At 35.7% G+C, this 18,279-nt stretch overlaps 1 protein-coding gene across 5 annotated transcripts in view; it reads right to left on the bottom strand.

Moving 5' to 3' along the window:
- The window catches only part of RELCH (RAB11 binding and LisH domain, coiled-coil and HEAT repeat containing), a 111,794-nt gene that overhangs the window by 67,909 nt on the left and 25,606 nt on the right, over positions 1 to 18,279 (bottom strand). For all 5 annotated transcript variants that reach the window (XM_061130674.1, XM_061130675.1, XM_061130676.1 and 2 more), the window contains exons 2-9: positions 17,733 to 17,822; positions 11,613 to 11,684; positions 11,446 to 11,501; positions 11,228 to 11,341; positions 6,331 to 6,534; positions 6,139 to 6,230; positions 5,220 to 5,513; positions 301 to 376 (exon numbers count right to left, since the gene is read on the bottom strand). In XM_061130674.1, coding sequence (XP_060986657.1) covers positions 301 to 376; positions 5,220 to 5,513; positions 6,139 to 6,230; positions 6,331 to 6,534; positions 11,228 to 11,341; positions 11,446 to 11,501; positions 11,613 to 11,684; positions 17,733 to 17,822 — 998 coding nt within the window. The remainder of the gene's footprint in view (positions 1 to 300; positions 377 to 5,219; positions 5,514 to 6,138; positions 6,231 to 6,330; positions 6,535 to 11,227; positions 11,342 to 11,445; positions 11,502 to 11,612; positions 11,685 to 17,732; positions 17,823 to 18,279) is intronic.

Genomic DNA, 18,279 nt, shown 5'->3' with positions numbered 1-18,279 from the left:
TTGGTTTTCTAAATTACACCATAGAGAGGCATATAATTGTAGGTTGGTAGACATAAAAAATTAAAACTAGACTGTAAAGAGTCACTTTCATACTAAATAGAGCTTTAATCCAAAGATAAAAATAATCAACTACTTTCCTTAAAAGCTGAAAACTTTGGAATTATTTCTTAGAGTGTTTTGTTAGTTTAAATAATAGATTTGTACTTGAAACAGAGTTGTATTACAATTATTTTTTGGGTAAAATGCTAAGAAGAAAAACGGAATGTTTTAAGAAAGTTGCAAGAATCTGCTGTAACTTACCTCTGATCCTAAACGACTATCTGCTGACATTCGACAGAAAGACAGTAGTGCTTGATGGAAAGCGGGAGACAACTTCCTAGAAGAAAATGTTGAATGAAAATGGGACAATTACCATATAGTTAAACTGGCATTTAAGGAGAAAGTAAGTTGCAGGTTATAATTCCCATCACTGCATGAATCCTACCCCACAAATGTTTGAATTTCTCAGCCACAAAAGATTTAAGATCACTTCACTGGAGAATCATACAGGGAAAAAGGAATAGCAATAGCTGCTGAATTTAAAAGAGCTTGATATTATGTGAATGAATGTCTTAAAAATGTTAATGGATTAAACCTGAAGTTGTATGGCAGGTCAATGACTATAGAAAGTGTTTGCAAAACCTGAAATGAGGATTTTTTTTTTTCTTCCCTAACTCTCTATGGTCCCAGAAAGGTAAAGAGTGGCTGTGAAGGCTAACCTGGTATGTTACTGAGAAGTTCTGCAGATCTATATCATGATAATGATAACCCTTAATGTTAGAAACCCACATAAAAGAATTAAAAATTAAAAATAAATGAAGGAGAGGCTCATTCAACATTCACATTTATTTTAAATGAAGGATTTTTTGTAATTGAAAATATTAGCCATTTATGTTTAATAAAGCTGAACATTTATATTTGTAAAATAACAATGGTCTCTATGTCATAGTATTCATAATATTGTAACTATGAGTTGTACTTCATGTACTTCATCTATGAAGAAAAGGGGTAACATCTAAGGTTACATAACAGAGGTTATTTAGTATACACCACAAAGCGGGCCCCAGTAGCATCTGATTTCGGAGTTGGAGCGCCAAAGCTGAAGCCTGTTTGCTCATTATGTCCCCCCTCCCCTATTCTCACAGCGGAGGGAGCTACAATGCATCTAACTGCCCAAGCCAGAAAGTCTTTATCGTTCCCTTAGTTTTAACCTCCTAATCCAACCAATTTTTACCTTCTAACTATCTTATAAATCTACCTACATCTTTCCAATACAGGCAATTCCATCATTTCTTTCTTGGACTCTTCCAACAGCTATCCCATGAGTCTCCATTATTACTACTTCTAATTACCACTACTCTAGAGGACTCTTTCTAAAACTTCAGTTCAGTTCAGTTCAGTCACTCAGTCGTGTCCAACTCTTTGCGACCCTGTGGACTGCAGTGCACCAGGCCTCCCTGTCCATCACCAACTCCCCGAGTTTACTCAAACTCATGTCCATTGAGTCAGTAATGCCATCCAACCAGCTCATCCTCTGTCGTCCCCTTCTCCTCCCACCTTCAATCTTTCCCAGCATCAGGGTCTTCTCCAATGAGTCAGTTCTTTGCATCAGGTGGCCAAAGTTCTGGAATTTCAGCTTCAACATCAGTCCTTCCAATGAACACTCAGGACTGATTGGATCTCCTTGCAGTCCAAGGGACTCTCAAGAGTCTTCTCCAACACCACAATTCAAAAGCATCAATTCTTTGGTGCTCAGCTTTCTTTATAGTCCAACTCTCACATCCATACATGACTACTGGAAAAACCATAGCCTTGACTAGATGGACCTTTGTTGGCAAAGTAATGTCTCTGCTTTTTAAGATGCTGTCTAGGTTGGTCATAACTTTCCTCCCAAGGAATAAGCGTCTTTTAATTTCATGGCTCCAGTCACCATCTGCAGTGATTTTGGAGCCCCCCAAAATAAAGTCTGTCACTGACTCCACTGTTTCCCCATCTATTTGCCATGAAGTGATGGGACCAGATGCCATGATCTTAGTTTTCTGAATGTTGAGCTATAAGCCAACTTTTTCACTCTCCTCTTTCACTTTCATCAAGAGGCCCTTTAGTTCTTCTTCACTTTCTGCCATAATGGTGGTGTCATCTGCATACCTGAGATTATCGGTATTTCTCCCGGCAATCTTGATTACAGCTTTTGCTTCCTCCAGCCCAGCATTTCTCATGATGTACTCTGCATGTAAGTTAAATAAGCAGGATAACAATATACAGCCTTGACGTACTCCTTTTCCAATTTGGAACCAGTCTGTTGTTCCCTGTCCAGTTCTAACTATTGCTTCCTGACCTGCATACAGATTTCTCAAGAGGCAGGTCAGGTGGTCTGGTATTCCCATCTCTTGAAGAATTTTCCACAGTTTGTTGTGATCCACACAGTCAAAGGCTTTGCATAGTCAATAAAGCAGAAGATGTTTTTCCGGAACTCTCTTGCATTTTCCTTGATCCAGCGGATGTTGGCAATTTGATCTCTGGTTCCTCTGCCTTTTCTAAATTCAGGTTGAGCATCTGGAAGTTCTCGGTTCACGTATTGCTGAAGCCTGGCTTGGAGAATTTTGAGCATTACTTTACTAGCGTGTGATATGAGTGCAATTGTGTGGTAGTTTGGACATTATTTGGCACTGCCTTTCTTAGGGATTGGAATGAAAACTGAGCTTTTCCAGTCCTGTGGCCCTGCTGAGGTTTCCCAATTTGCTGGCGTATTGAGTGCAGCACTTTCACAGCATCATCTTTTAGGATTTGAGATAGCTCAACTGGAATTCCATCACCTTGACTGGCTTTGTTCATAGTGATGCTTCCTAAGGCCCACTTGACGTCACATTCCAGGATGTCTGGCTCTAGGTGAGTGATCATGCCATTGTGATTATCTGGGTGGTGAAGATGTTTATTCTACAGTTCTTCTGTGTATTCTTGCCACCTCTTCTTAATATCTTCTGCTTCTGTTAGGTCCATACCATTTCTGTCCTTTATTGAGTCCATCTTTGCATGAAAATTTCACTTGGTATCTCTAATTTTCTTGAAGAGATCTCTAGTCTTTCCCATTCTATTGTTTTCCTCTATTTCTTTGCATTGATCACTGAGGAAGGCTTTTTTATCTCTCTTTGCTATTCTTTGGAACTCTGCATTCAAATGGGTGTATCTTTCCTTTTCTCCTTTGCCTTTCACATCTCTTCTTTTCATAGCTGTTTGTAAGGTATTCTCAGATAACCATTTTGGCTTTTTGCATTTCTTTTCCTTGGGGATGGTCTTGCTCCCTGTCTCCTGTACAATGTCACGAACCTCCGTCCATAGTTCATCAGGCTCTCTGTCTATCAGATCTAGTCCCTTAAACCTATTTGTCACTTCCACTGTACAGTCGTAAGGGATTTGATTTAGGTCATACCTGAATGGTCTAGTGGTTTTCCTTACTTTCTTTTAAAACTTAGATACCATCATGTTCCAAGTCTCTAGTAACACAGCTTATATGACTTAGTCTCAGCTTAATTCTCCAACTTCCCCTCCTGTCTTCTCATTTGCATGCTTTGCTTCAGTCTTCGTAAATCCTTCTTAGCTCCCAAGTGCAGTGTTCTTCCTGCTCCTGTTAGTCCCTCTTAGGGGGAAGACTTCCTCTCATCTCTTTGCCTGGTTCACTGCTCCTTACTCCTCAGGTATAAACTTAGGAAACACTTCTTCCCTGAAACCTTCCCTACTCTGATGAGGACGTTCACATGTGTTCCTGACGGTGTGCTCCCCAAGCAAGCTGAGCTCCTCTTGTATTACCACCTTTCACAATGTCATCATTGCCTGACAGCCTCTCTCACACTGTAACGTCTGTAACCGAAGGGTACCATGTGTCTGGTTACCGTTACTCTGCTCTTCATTTGGGCTTCTCTAGTGGCTTCATCTGGGCTTCCCTAGTGGCTCAGATGGTAAAGAATCTGCCTGCAATGCAGGAGACCCGGCCTGGATCCCTGGCTTGGCAAGATCCCCCGAAGAAGGGAATGGCTACCCACTCCAGTATTCTTGCCTGGAGAATTCCATGGACCTCGAGAAGATTGGCAGGCTATAGTGCATGCGGTCCCAAAGAGTCAGACATGTCTGAGCAACTAACACTTTCACTCTTCTTTTAAACTTCATACTCTTCATTAACATTGCCTGACATACAGTTAAGAGCTAAAAAGGTTAGTTGGATAAATTTAACAATCATCCTTCTCCTGAGAGTGGCTTTGGACTATAAAGGAGATATATGGAACTACTAAACATTAAGAACTACTACAAATGCCGCTGCATTATTTTATGACTATCTCTTAACCATATTAGATTAAATGCACTTTGAGGACTGGGCCATGTCTATTTCAATCCTGTGACCCTCCTCAGAAAACCTACACATACATACACACACAACCACACACAAAGTTGTGGCACATGAGTAAAAAAATTTGCTTTGGAAAAAAAAAATCAAATACTTCTCACTAATAATGAGTACCTTTAAGTCTAAAACAAATTAGTCATGCTTTCCTATTACATCCCAACACTTGCTCTAATACTCCTCCATTTAATAGGAGGAGGAAGTATGACTGGCTCAGAATGCATCACAAGCTATGTGTGAGGATTAACTAAGCTAGCATATGTAAAGCATTTAGAACTGTGCTTGATATATAAAAAGATCTCAATAAATATTCCTCTCTTAGAGAATATTCTTTTTTCACATTATAATGTAAATACTTTTTGTCTCCTCTACTAGGAAGCAAACATAGGAAAAAGGACTAAGATCAAGAACTAATCAACTTTTTAGTAAAAGCAACTATTTAATATCAAAACGTTCAACTGAATCTGATAATGACTATAGAACACAGAAAAGGTAAAAAACACTGGGTAAAATACAGCACACAGAACATACATATTATTTATGCGTTTCAGTACTTAGCTAAAATAGGACCTAGTTCATTTATGGTCCATTCCTCTTTAACACAATTTAACTTAGTAATTACTTGTGATTTTTTGCAGTGATGTGGACTCTGCTATGTGTTAAGTTCATGTCAGACATAAAAATTCATGTATCTGATCTGCAAAATAAGAACTGAAACTCTTCTAGTTTGACAATGTACTAAATAGCTGAAAGATGCATTTCAAAACACAGGACACATACTAACCTATTGGGTTTATCAAAATGAACTGTGTTTTTACTTGATGGAGAAGAAGATGGTATTCCTTCTCTTTCTCTCCTGGGGAAAGAATGTGGGAAATTCTCTTTAGGAACAATGGAATCAACTTCATCTGATTTTGAAAGATGGACATCCTTATTTTCTCCCTTGTCCAAACTATTTATAATTGAATTCTTTCCACTGTCTTCAGAGTCTTTGTGGGAAGACTGATCCAAAGAAGGCTGAACAGAGTCACAAACTACAGGGCTGGCAAAGTGTTCATTTTTGAGGAAATCCATTTCACTGTAAAAGAAAGAGAAATTATTAGTGAAGAATTGTATTTTTTAAGACTTTGGCAATAGCATAAACCTCATACTGGGTTTAATGCTTTAAAAGTATAATATATTAATAGAAAGTGGTTTGTCAACAAATGAATCTTTTCTGTACCATATATATTGATGCTTCATATAGAAACGTAGCCACAAACTCTTACAAGACATAAAAATGGTTTTGTAAACTATGCTTTGGATTATCACTTAGCCTTCTTCGTGTGTGAAATGTGGAAAATTCCATCTAACCCATATCAGGAGTATAAGAATTAAATGAAATAATGAATGGAAAATATGTATAACACTAGCACGAAGAAGTTACTTTATTACTACTGATACAACCTGAAGAAAGTAAAAAATATCTTACTCCTTGGTTCTAAGACATATATGATTTTATGATTATTACAGTGATTAACAACTTTTTTGGGGAAAAGAACACATTAAGTATATAAGCAATTATAAGATTTTTTTTTCCCCAGAAGTATTAGGATATGAAAAATTATAGCTTACAACTGAAATATTATCTTATATGCTTTATAATCTGTCAATTTCTTTAATAATTTTAAGAGGTTTTATAGAAATGATGATTAAGTACTAACCTTTCAAGTCTTCTGATTTGTTCCATCAAAGACCATTTCTCACTATTTAATAAACTAATTTTATCTTCTAATTTCTGTACTAGCAAGGAGTTCTAAAATCAAAATGGGAGAAAAACAGAAACTCAAGATCTCATAGTCTGCTTTGACATGGCTTAAACACTTTTTGTGGACTTGATTATTAGTAGGTCTCACCTCTACAGTCTGAGGAGTTTCAAGGGTTGAAGGAAGGTTGCCTAAAACTGGTGTCAGAGCCTCTAATTCGTCTTCTTCTACACCGCTGGCCACGTCCACAAGGTCTTTCCCAGTTACTTGATGATTTCCAAAATCCCTGTAGAGCTGCAGTAAGTCTGGAGGTTTTGGAATGTTTAATCCTACATCATCCCATAGTTCAAAATCCTAAAAGATAAAAAACAGTAGCATAAAAAAATCTATGTGGTAGTTTTATCTTGCATCTTTGAGATGTATCTTTTCCTTATTGCTAATCTTGAAAACTCAACATAATTGTGTGATAATGTCAAAAGTGTATGTGCCCGGTGAATAAACATCCTGGAAGTCAGGAAGTGTCTAGGATTAGAGTGTGAGATGCACCCCCACCTCATACTTGGAAAATAAGGGAAACAGGGTCCTCAGTGGAGAGACAAGTTTTCTTTACAGCAAAAAGGATATTCTGGACTTCGCTAGTGGTACAGTGGATGAGAGCCTGCCTGCAGATGCAGGGGACCTGGGTTTCGTCCCTGGTCCGGGAAGATTCCACCTGCCTTGGAACTACTGAGTGCAAGCTCTAGAACTCGAGGGCTACAACAACTGAGCCTGCAACCTGTGACTACTGAGACTCACGTACCTAGAGCCTGAGCTCTGCAACAAGAGAAACCAAGGAATGAGAAGCCCATGTACCCCAGAGTGAAGAGTAACCCCAGCTCACCACAACTAGAGAAAGCCCGCGTGCAGCAACAAAGACCCATCACAACCAAAGAATTAAAAAATAATAAATTTCTAAAATTAAAAAAAAGTATATTCAGAGAGAAGTTGAAAATAAAGAATGTTTATTTACAATAAGAAAATTTCACATAGCACCACAGAAAGGAAAGATAGGAAGTAAAGGAAAGAATGGGCAAGAGGGAACCAAAAAACAGTAAGACAAGGATTATATGCAGATAAAAATATAAGAAAACTATCAATAAGTGTGTATTGAGTGTTACTATACATGCAGATACAGAGATGAACAAGAGATTCATTTAGCCTCAAGAAGATTACAGGCTAATCAAGGGAGATAAGAGATAATCTTAGGTAAAAATACAGCCATTAAGATAAAATCAGGCCACTGATATAAATGATCAAAAATAAAGTCAGGTAAAAAGTCTTACATTTTAGGCAGAGGCTAGACATGAAAGGAGTGAGGGCTCTAGGATAGAACTGCTTTAAGGTCAGTTGAAATGACCATTAAACATTACTTAGTGGTTAAAGAATAAGTAATGATGAGCACTTGCACTACCCTTTATAAAACAGTTTTATTGGGGTATATAATTAATAAATAACAAACTGCACAATTTAAATCCAACTCTTTGTGACCCCATGGACTGTGGCCTACCAGGCTCCTCCATCCATGGGATTCTCCAGGCAAGAACACTGGAGTGGGTTGTCATTTCCTTTTCCAGGGGATCTTCCTTACCCAGGGATCAAACCTGGGTCTCCCACCTTGTAGGCAGATGCTTTTACCATCTCCACCAGGGAAGTATTAAATCCACAAGCTAATTTAAAATGTATAGTCTGCTAGGTTTTTACATCTAAGTACACACCTGAAGAGATCAGTGCAATCAAGAAGATGGACTTGGGGGCTTCCCTGGTGGCTCAATGGTAAAGAATCTGCCTTCTAATGCAGGAGGTACAGGTTCGATCCCTGACCTGGGAAGATCCCACATGTCCTGAGCCACTAAGCCTGTGCGCCACAGCTACTGAGCCTGTTTGATCTAGGGCCTGGGAGTTGCAACTATTGAGCCCATATTTTGCAACTACTGAAGCCCACACCCCTAGAGTCCATGTTTTGCAACTACAGAGTAGCCCCTGCTCGCTGCAACTAGCAAAAAGTCAGCACAGCAATGAAGACTCAGCACAGCCAAAAATAAATAAAGCAGAGAGAGAGAAAAAAAAAAGATTAAACACCAAAGCTAGGAAAAAAAAAAGATGAACTGTTCACTCCCCAGTTTTACTGCCTGCTTGTAATACTTCCCCCTTTTTCCTCACAGATGCCCTGTTCCTAAGCAAATACTGTTCTGTTTTCCGTCGCTGTTACAAGTTTACATTTCTTAGAATTTTATATAAGTGGAAGCATACAGCAAATACTCTATTTGTCTGGTTTCTTTCATCCAGATTACTGATTCTCAGACTAATCTATGTTGTTGTATCTGTCAGAGGTTCATTTTTTTTTTTTTATTGCTGAGTTAGCATTTCACTGTAACGATACATCAAAATTTTTTATTCAACTTCCTGCTTTTGGATACTTGGGTTGTCTCCCTAATGTCAGCTATTATAAATAAAGTTGGTGTGAACACTATGTAGCAGTCTTGGTATGAACATCTCCCTTCACTTCTCTTGGACTGTAATATCTAGGAATGGAATGATCAAGTCATATAGGTGGTGAAGGTTTTAATTTTTTTTAAATAGACTGCCAAAAAATGTTCCAAAGTGACTGCACCATTTTGGACTCCCAAGAGCAGTGATGATATTTCTACTTACTCCACATCTTTGCCTAGACTCGGTACAGTCTCAGTTAAACATTCTAGTAAGTGTGCTATGGTATTTCATTGTGACTTAATTTTTATCTACCTAATGCCTAAAGATGCAGAACATTTTTTTTCATGCGCTTATTTGATATTCATATGTGTTCTTTGTTGAAGCATCTGTATAAATGTTTTGTCCATTTTTTAAAAAAATTGGGTCTTTTTTAAAATAATTATATTCATTTTAGAGAGTTCTTTAAATATTCTGCATAGAAATTCTTTATCAGATATGTTACTTGAAATATTTTAACTAATCTATAGCTCATCTTTTCATTTGTTTAGAATCGCCTAAGAATAGAAGTTATTGACTTTGATGAGAACAAATATTTGATGAAGAATACCATACTTTTGGTGTCATATATAAGAAATCTTGGCCTACCTTCCAGGGTTGCAATGAATTTTTCCATGTTTTCTTCTAGGAGCCTTATGGCTTTATAATTTACATTTAAACCCATGATCCATTTGAATTACTTTTTGTATATGGTGTGAGGTATGGTTCGAAGTTCATTTTTGGAGGTATATAGATATCAAAATGTTACAGTACAAATTGTAAAAAAGACTATACTTTCTGAATGGAATTTACTTTATGCTTTGTTAGACATCAAAAGATCATCTATGTGTAAGTTAATCTCTTGGCTCTCCACTAAGTTCCAATGATCTGTCTGCATTTATGTCAGTAAGATACTGCCTGAACTATAATACCTTAAAGTCAGCTAGTTGAAGTCCCCTAATTTTGTACTTCTTTATTAAAGTTGTTTTGGCTATACTATGTTACTTCCATTTCCATAGAAATTTTAGAATAAGCTAACCTCTACAAAAAAAGTTGGCGAGATTCTGATTAGGATTGTGTTAAAAGTACAAATCAATTTTACAGAAATTGACACTTTGACAATACTGAACCTTATCTATTAGCACAATATATCTCTTCTTTATGTCCTCTTTATTTTCTTTCAGCATGTATAATAGTTTTCAGTGCATAATCCTTCATCATATTTATCCCTAAGTATTTCCTATTTTTTTTTGATACTTTTATAAATGGTATCTTTAAAATTTGAATGTCTATTTGTTGCTAGCATACAGAAATACATTTTTGTTTACTGATCTTGTATCCTACAACTTGTCTATCATCACTTATTATAGTGTCTTTTTTAATGCAGTCTATAGGATTTTCTATATATATATAAAATCATGTTAGCAGTGAAAGTTTTCTTTCTTCTTTTCCAAAATATATGCCTCTTACTTCTTTTTCTTGCCTTGTACTGGCTAGATTCCTCAGTATGATGTTCAACAGAAGTAGTGAGAGCAGATATTCCTGTTTTATTCCTTATCTTTCTCATTAAGTGTGATGTTAGTGATAGTTTTTCTGTAAATGTCTTTTATGAATTTGAGGAAATTCCTCACAATTCCTAATTTCTTCAAAGCTTTTATGGGAAAGACACGTTTGATTGTGTCAAATGTTTTCTTTTGAGATGATCATATGATTTCTTTTCTCTTTTGAAAAGTTTCTTAAAATGGTGAATTACAATGATTGGTTTTTGGACTAATCAATCTTATGTTCCTCAGATAAACCATTTGGTCACTGTGTATTAGCATTTTTACACATTGTTGGATTTGATATAGTAAAATGTTATATAGATTTTCTACATCCATGCTCATGAAGAAAATGAGCCTGTAATTTTCTTTGTTAGCCAGGTCTGTATCTGGTTTTGATATCAGAATTATGCTGGTCTCACAGAATGAGTTTTGAACAATACCCTTGTCTTCAATTTCTAGAAGAGTTTGTGGAGAAGTGGTATTACTTCTTCCTTAAATATCTGGTAGGTATCTACAGTGATATAACATTGTTCATTTACTTTACTTCTTCCTTAAAAGTCTAGTAGATATCTACAGTGATATAACTTTGCTCATTCCAGATTCTAATAATTTGCTTCCTGTCTCTCTTTCTTAATAAGTCAGGCTAGAGGTTTATCAATTTCATTAACCTCAGAAACCCTGTTTTTTGTTGTTATTAATTTTTCTCTGTTGTTCTCTGTTGCTTATATCACTGATACATTCTCATTTTTAATATTTCCTTCCTTTTAACTTCTTTGGACTTCAGTTAATTTTCTTTTTCTAGTTTCTCAAAACAGAAACCAATCTTCATCAATTTGAAATCTTCTTTCTTTTCAAGTCAGTATTTTGGTGTTGCAGAATTTTACTGTATCTATAACTTTAAAAAAAAAATTAAACAAGCTAGATAAGAGAGTAAATAAGTACATTATAAATTAGAAAGGAAACAAACTATTGTTAAAAAAAAAAAAAGGAAACTGTACCTGATCATCATTTTCATCTGAAAACGTTATTGATGTCAGCTTGTAGTTATTCTTCAATAAAAATTCATTGACTAAGAAGTTTAGAGCTCTCTTTTCAAGAGGTTTGATTGGCTCCTAGAGACAGATAAAAGATGGATACACAACTGTAAGTCTTCCTCTTTCAATACTTGTCCTACCATTTCATATGGAAGATACTTTTAGATCTGACATTCACCCACCTGAATTTCAGGACTTGATTTATAATTTTTTCGTTCCTGTAAAGGAACTTCATGTTCTGGTGGAAGAAAAGACAAATAATATTTTACGCTTTTACATTTGAAAATATCTCAGCTACTTCTACATTGTCAAAGTAGAAAAAGTCTCAAAAAAGTTGTATGTACACCACCTGCAGCCTTTGTCAGGTTGGCTCGGAGGGCCTGAATGGTCTCCTTGGCTTTCCGTAGTTCAAACTCCAGGACTGGACAGGGATTTGGAATAAACACACACAGGCATCCAACCAAGAAAAGGGAAACAAAAATAAAAAATAAAAAGCAAGGATGGGTATGGAAAAAAAATACAATTTGTATTGAAAACAGAAAGCATGCAATCTTTATGAAACTTGTGAACGCATGCAGCAGAGTTGATTTGCAAGCAAACTGGTGAATGTTTTCCATAGTTTTAGAATACAGGGGAATACTGATCAAATGTTCTAGCTGTCTGACAAGGAATAGCTCTATTTAAAAATAAAATCTATGGCATATTCTCATTTAGGCAAAAAAAAAACCTTAGGTGTTGTGCTTCACTCAGTCTAGGTAAGAAATGTAATGGAATGTTTCCAGGTGACATAATTTTAGGGGAAAACACAAAACTTAGATGAAGTCCTAGCAAATACAGTTAAAGAAAATCTTAGGATTAAAAAAAAAGTATTTATCTAGAATAATGTTATAAATCAACATACAGAAACAGTGAATATATTCCTTCATTAAGATGTTGAAGAAGTATGTTTTAAGTATCTTACAAATATGGGATGTCTTATCAATTTTCCTACAAACAAGTATATGTCTTCTATAAACAAGCACAGATATGTTAAACATAGATAAACGTATCTAAAAAAAGTTCCAAGGGATTTATTTTAGGCTTCATTTAAAGCCAAAGAACAGACATACGTTTGTTTTTTAAGTTACAATTAAAATCATTCTAAAGTAAGTGATTGTGTACAATTCTAAGAGTGTAGTTATCTAAGGATACTTAATAAAATTAAGTAGAATTTCAAAGTTTCTGACAACTCTTCAAATAGATATTTGTTCACATTAAGAGGTACTAATGAAACTTAAAGATTTCTCCTGTTACTGCAGAGTCTAATACAATGAACATGAATACTGAGGAAACATTTTAATGAGATTTTTGAAATGTTTCATCATGACCAAGATTTAACTATGTCTTTACTGGGAATTTTCTTTAAAATATATAAATACTGCTATGAAGAAAAAAGTATTGGGGGGAAAATGTCATTTCTGTGAAGAAAAGCTCTGAGAAAATTAAGTATCTTTGTCACAACTGTATATTAAAAATATTATTATTTAAATAGTTCTGCATAAAGATGAGTAAATTTAAAACTTTACAGATGCAACTTTTTCCTGATTGACTAATAAACAGAAAAAAGAAGATGGCAAATGAAATGCTACCAGAGACAACAAAGCTATAAAAATATATGGAAAAAATAGAATTCACTCAGTTTGCACATTTTCATTAAAAACTTAAGATGTAACTGAATCACATCTAGTACAGAAGGCCAATTATTTTGATGCACAGAATTTCACTGCAGCAACATGGAAGCACAGCTAAAAATCAGATGATGTGTATATGACTATTTCTTTTTTTGGTCATCAGCAATGCTGATCTGCAAACATTTCTGTGCAACAAAGTAGAAACATTTACCCTAAAAATTACACTTCTGGAAACTCTTAGAGTTTGTATTTAAAGTCAGACTGCACAGATTTGACATGTAAGGTAAGTACAGAATAGATTTATTTTTCTTCTATTTCAAAACTCTAGGTTTTGATTTAAAAGCACTTCACTATACCATAAGCAAAGGAAGTATACGTATCATACTTTCAGTATCACTTACAATTTACTAAGACATAGTACAGAACAATTGCAGATCAGAAATGCCCTGCACCAGAATGATAGAATATGAAAAAACAAAACAAACAAACAAAAAAACTGGTTAAAACACAAACTGTGGGGGGAAAAAAAAACTCAATTCAACTTGTGAAAGTTTAGGTGACCAAGAGCAAAACAATGAAGGATCAAGGCACAGAAAGCCAGAAAAACCCAAGTCAGACGGCAAGAATTTATATTTTTATGCACATCTACACACACATTGTCAATGCCATTAAAAGTTACCACTGCTTTTAAAGCTAGTGCTTATCAAAATGAATTCACTCTGCTGCATGTTTCTTAATATATAATACAGACTTTAAAAGACAAAGGCATATTTTTGAAGCTACAGCACATCTTTATAAAGGCACAGTATGATCAAATAATTGCAGTTATGTGAAAAAGTTTTATATGAAAGGTCTGAACAGATATATTTACACACATATGAATTTGTCACTTCTTTATTAAAAGATATTGGATTAAAACTCAAAACTTATTACTTTGTAAAGTGATACATTATACCAAGCAACCTCCAAGTAGTTTTCAAATGTTATAATTCTTCATAAGAATGTTTGAAGAAGTGAACGTTTTTAAAAAACACTATAGGAACCAGCTACCAGCCTGCTCACTCCACTACCCCAACCCTCTACTAGCCCAACACTGCTGAAGGCAATTTTAGTGGAACTAAAGTAATAACTGCAAAGATATAGGTATATTGTAATACTGCATGTTATAATCTTACCAAAAAATTAATGACTAAGTCAGTATCAGCCATTCTAGATTAGCTGAAACAGTTATTTCTCAATCAAAGTTGGATAATACTGCTATTGTATCAGGGGTACTTGAGTGCTTAGTTAAAGATCAGGCACTCTTGACTTAAGATATATGCAAGTGTGTATCACTACTATCTTAAAATACTTGTTAGTCTTAGTTCTTTAAGCACAAAACTCAAAATAATGGTGCTCTATAAACATGTTCATTTAGAGATCTTTTCCTCATTTAAGGAACACCTGCACAGACTTGAAAAAATAACCAGATTTTTAAATTTAGGAAAATGATGATGAAAATCATCACATACATATATATATATATATAATATATATCACACACATATATAATATATATATATATAAACACACACACACACACATATATATGTCAGATCAACAGTTTATTAATGGTTAGAGCAGACCCTACATTTGCATCATGGGGCAATGGACTCAAAATCTGTGTTATCTATAAACTCCTTCTGCCCAAGACTGGTACAGGAACATCAAACAGATTTTTGTTCTTTCTCAGTAAGGTTTACATGTGATCTAATGACAGATGACACAGTAATTATCTCTTCTCAATTACTGGTCTTTCAATTAGCTTCTAAGTTACTACCAATGGTTAGTAAAGAGACAAAAATCTCTTTGGAAATGGGAATTGTGATTAATTTAAATTTTCAGCCACATATCACACATGTGGTTCAACAACAGGCTATGGTACAAGAGCCCTAAGAGTCTAAAGGCTATTATCTTGGAATAACATGTATTTTCTTCCTTTTCCCAGTGAAGAGGAAAGACTGCATCCATTCATTCATTTATACTGAAGTATCATTGACTTATAACACTGTGTTAGTTTCAGGTGTATAGCATAGTCATTCCATTTTTTTTGTAGCCTATATTTCATTATAGGTTATTACAAGATATTGGATATAAACTTTTGTGCTTTGAAGTAAACCCATGTTTAGTAGTTCGTATCTGTTACTCCTGTACTCCTAACCTGTCCCATCCTCCCCTCTCTCTCCGCTTTGGGGAACCACAAGTTTGTTTCCTATGTCTCTAAGTCCATTTCTGTTTTATATATATATATTCACTGGTATTATTTTTAGATTCCACATATAAGTGATATCACATATCACTTATTTGTCTTTCTCAAGACCGCATGTATTTATATATTAGCATTATATAGTAAGCAAAAATTACTTTATTTCCCCAAACTTAGAGAAAGAGTATAATCTTCAGATTAAAAATATAAGGTCAAAACTAATCGCCAGTCCAGGTTCGATGCATGATACAGGGTGCTTGGGGCTGGTGCACTGGGATGACCCTGAGGGATGGGATGGGGAGGGGGGTTCAGGATGGGGAAAACATGTACACCCGTGGCGAATTCATGTCAATGTATGGAAAAACCAATAAAATATTGTAAAGTAATTAGCCTCCAATTAAAATAAATAAATTTATATCATAAAAAAAACCTACCAACTATTTAAAATTTTCATTCTTAGTTATGTTTGGTTATAGCATTTTGCTTAGTTATAACATCTTGCTTTTACATCCATGTTTCCCCTAATTAAAAATACCAACATACCTAATAACAATAATAATGATGGACCTCTTAAATTTTTCAGGTTTTCAAATAAAAATTAGAGGAATGAAAATAATTATGTGGTCTATTTCTGGGTTGAAGTTATTTTCAAATACATAACCATTTGAACAATAATACAATATACAAAACTAAATATATTTGGTTAGTTTCAAAGAAACTAAAATACCATGTATTTAACACTTAATAAATAACATAAAACGTATAATATCTAATATTTACTATATAATTAAATATACCATAATGCCACTTAACAAACGATATAATTAGGAGGATGAGCCCTAAAATTACTGAAATAATTCCCGCTTGACTTGCTAATTTTCAGACATCACTGATGTGAGTTGCTCTTTTGACACAGCTGTCGATTAGCAACGCCTGCGACTAAACCGCGGCCATGGAGGAGGCAGCTGCACTGAAGTCTTCCGATGACTCCCCCTCAGCTGACACTGCTGTTCTCACGGCTCACTCCTCTCTGAGCCTCTGCTGAACTAAAAATGATTGCATCATTTTTTCCCCTAAATCATGTAATACTGTTTGAGATTTTTAAACATTCAATAGCTCTTTTCTCAAGCAATAAATGAAAAGCACATATTGGAATGTCATTTTACATAGGTCAAACTTAATCCTTCACTCTAAGAGGTGGCATATGGTACAGAGTCGTGGGCTCTGTTGCTGAGCTATTCTACATTTGAGTCTTAGCTCTGCCACTTAAGTCTTAAGATTCTCTGAGTGCCTCGGTTTCTTGGGGAGTGGAAGATGAGGATAATTCTATAACCTGATGAGTTAACATACATTTACAAAATGTTCAGAAAGGAGCGAGTGCTATATAAAAATTAGTGCTCAAAAGCACTCGTCTTTATTCATGATGACTACAACAAGCAAATATATGGCAGGTTTTAACAACCCTGTGCCAGTAAAGGGAAAAAAAGAATCAACAGGGTTGATGAAGAGGGGAAGCCACAGTGTGGATGCTCCCTGACCCCACAGGGCCCTCACGGGCTCCACCTGTCCCATGTGGCATCTTTCCTATGCCAGGTGTGCCCGCCATTCTGGTGGGTTAAAATACGTAGCTGAGGGTGGCTTCCCATCTATCTCAGAGTCAACATCCTGTGAAAACTACAATTCCTATAAAGACGTTCAGGAATTACTTCAATAACTGACAGTCACAGCCTGAAGCACCAGAAAGGTATCAGTCACTTGACATCTGAGGAGCCAGGGCTTCTACACTGGTAAATTCAGAAGAATCAACTGGCCTCATCTGATGTGGGCAAATACAGAGGGTACAAACTGGTCTTCTGAAATCCCTACAGATCCTATTGCTGACGCCAAAAAGGCAAAACTGGAGGGAGGGTGGAGAGGGGAAGGAGACTGGAATGTGGAACCAAGCAACTAAAAAGGATGCTGGTCTTCTTTTTGGAATGGGCAAAGTCCAGGAAACCCTGAGTGGGCAGAGCATTGACAACCTCTATTTTCAGGATCACAGGAAAGTCAAATGAGGTTTCTAGAGGGATGCAGTGGCGGCCAGGGAGAATCCAAGGAATGAAGACAAAGCTGTGATCACCGATCAGCATGGAAGTATTTAAACCAATTTTTAACCATCAGCAGAGCTGCATTGGTATACACCACGCAAACATTACTTAGCCCTGGTCCGGGGGATAAAAAGAATGAGGAAAGCAAGGTCCAAATAACTTCACACTAAACCATGGCTGACTTACACCAGTTTTATAATTATATGGCTGTAAACTGTTAGCTGTAAGCAGAACTCAGTAGTTTTAGGCACACATAACCAAAAACTCAGAGCGTCACCGGGAAGAGCAGCTGGGGGTTGCTGAACATTCAGGAATGCTCCCTGAAGCCAATAAATTGGTAATATAACTTTGTATAATAACTATCTAATTCTATTCACATACAGAACTGTAGAAGGAAGAGAATTTTTCAAGTCATTTCATTATTTCTGGAATGTCAAAAACATCCAAATCTGTCTTTAGAATCTTACCTGCCACTCTCTCATCTGTTTCCCTGTTACCATCATCTGAATATCTTGCAAAGTCTAAAGAATCAAGGGTACTGATGCTCCCAGCTCGATCTGTAATAAATTAAAAACAGAAAAAAAAAAAAGGAAGAATTAAACAGCTTTTTATTTAACTGCCAAAATAAGGGACTGGAAATCAATTACCTATGATTTTTTTTTTTTTTCCAGTTAATAAACTATGATTCTAAGGTATAGGAATTCTATTAAAACTATAAGGTGAAAATGCTCATACTAATTAAACTACTTTGAAGTAACTCAAATTTCCCTGCCCAGATCTCTAACTCCTGAATAAGACACACACAGGGTATAATGCCACCAGCCTAGCTAAGGACAACAGAACTGCAAACAATTTGGATTTTATTCCAAGTCCAATGGAAAAACAACAGAAACACACGCATTTTTAGAAACTGGCTGCTGTAAGGAAAGTGGTTTGCAGAGAGACCAGCTCAGAGGCCATTATGTAAATCAACTATACTCCATTGAAAAATAAAAATGAAAAAAGAGAGGCTAT

The sequence above is a fragment of the Dama dama genome, chromosome 27, assembly GCF_033118175.1.
Source record: "Dama dama isolate Ldn47 chromosome 27, ASM3311817v1, whole genome shotgun sequence".
Lineage (NCBI taxonomy): Eukaryota > Metazoa > Chordata > Mammalia > Artiodactyla > Cervidae > Dama > Dama dama.
Note: the sequence above shows the minus strand (reverse complement) of the source record. Positions and strands in the feature narration are given on the sequence as shown.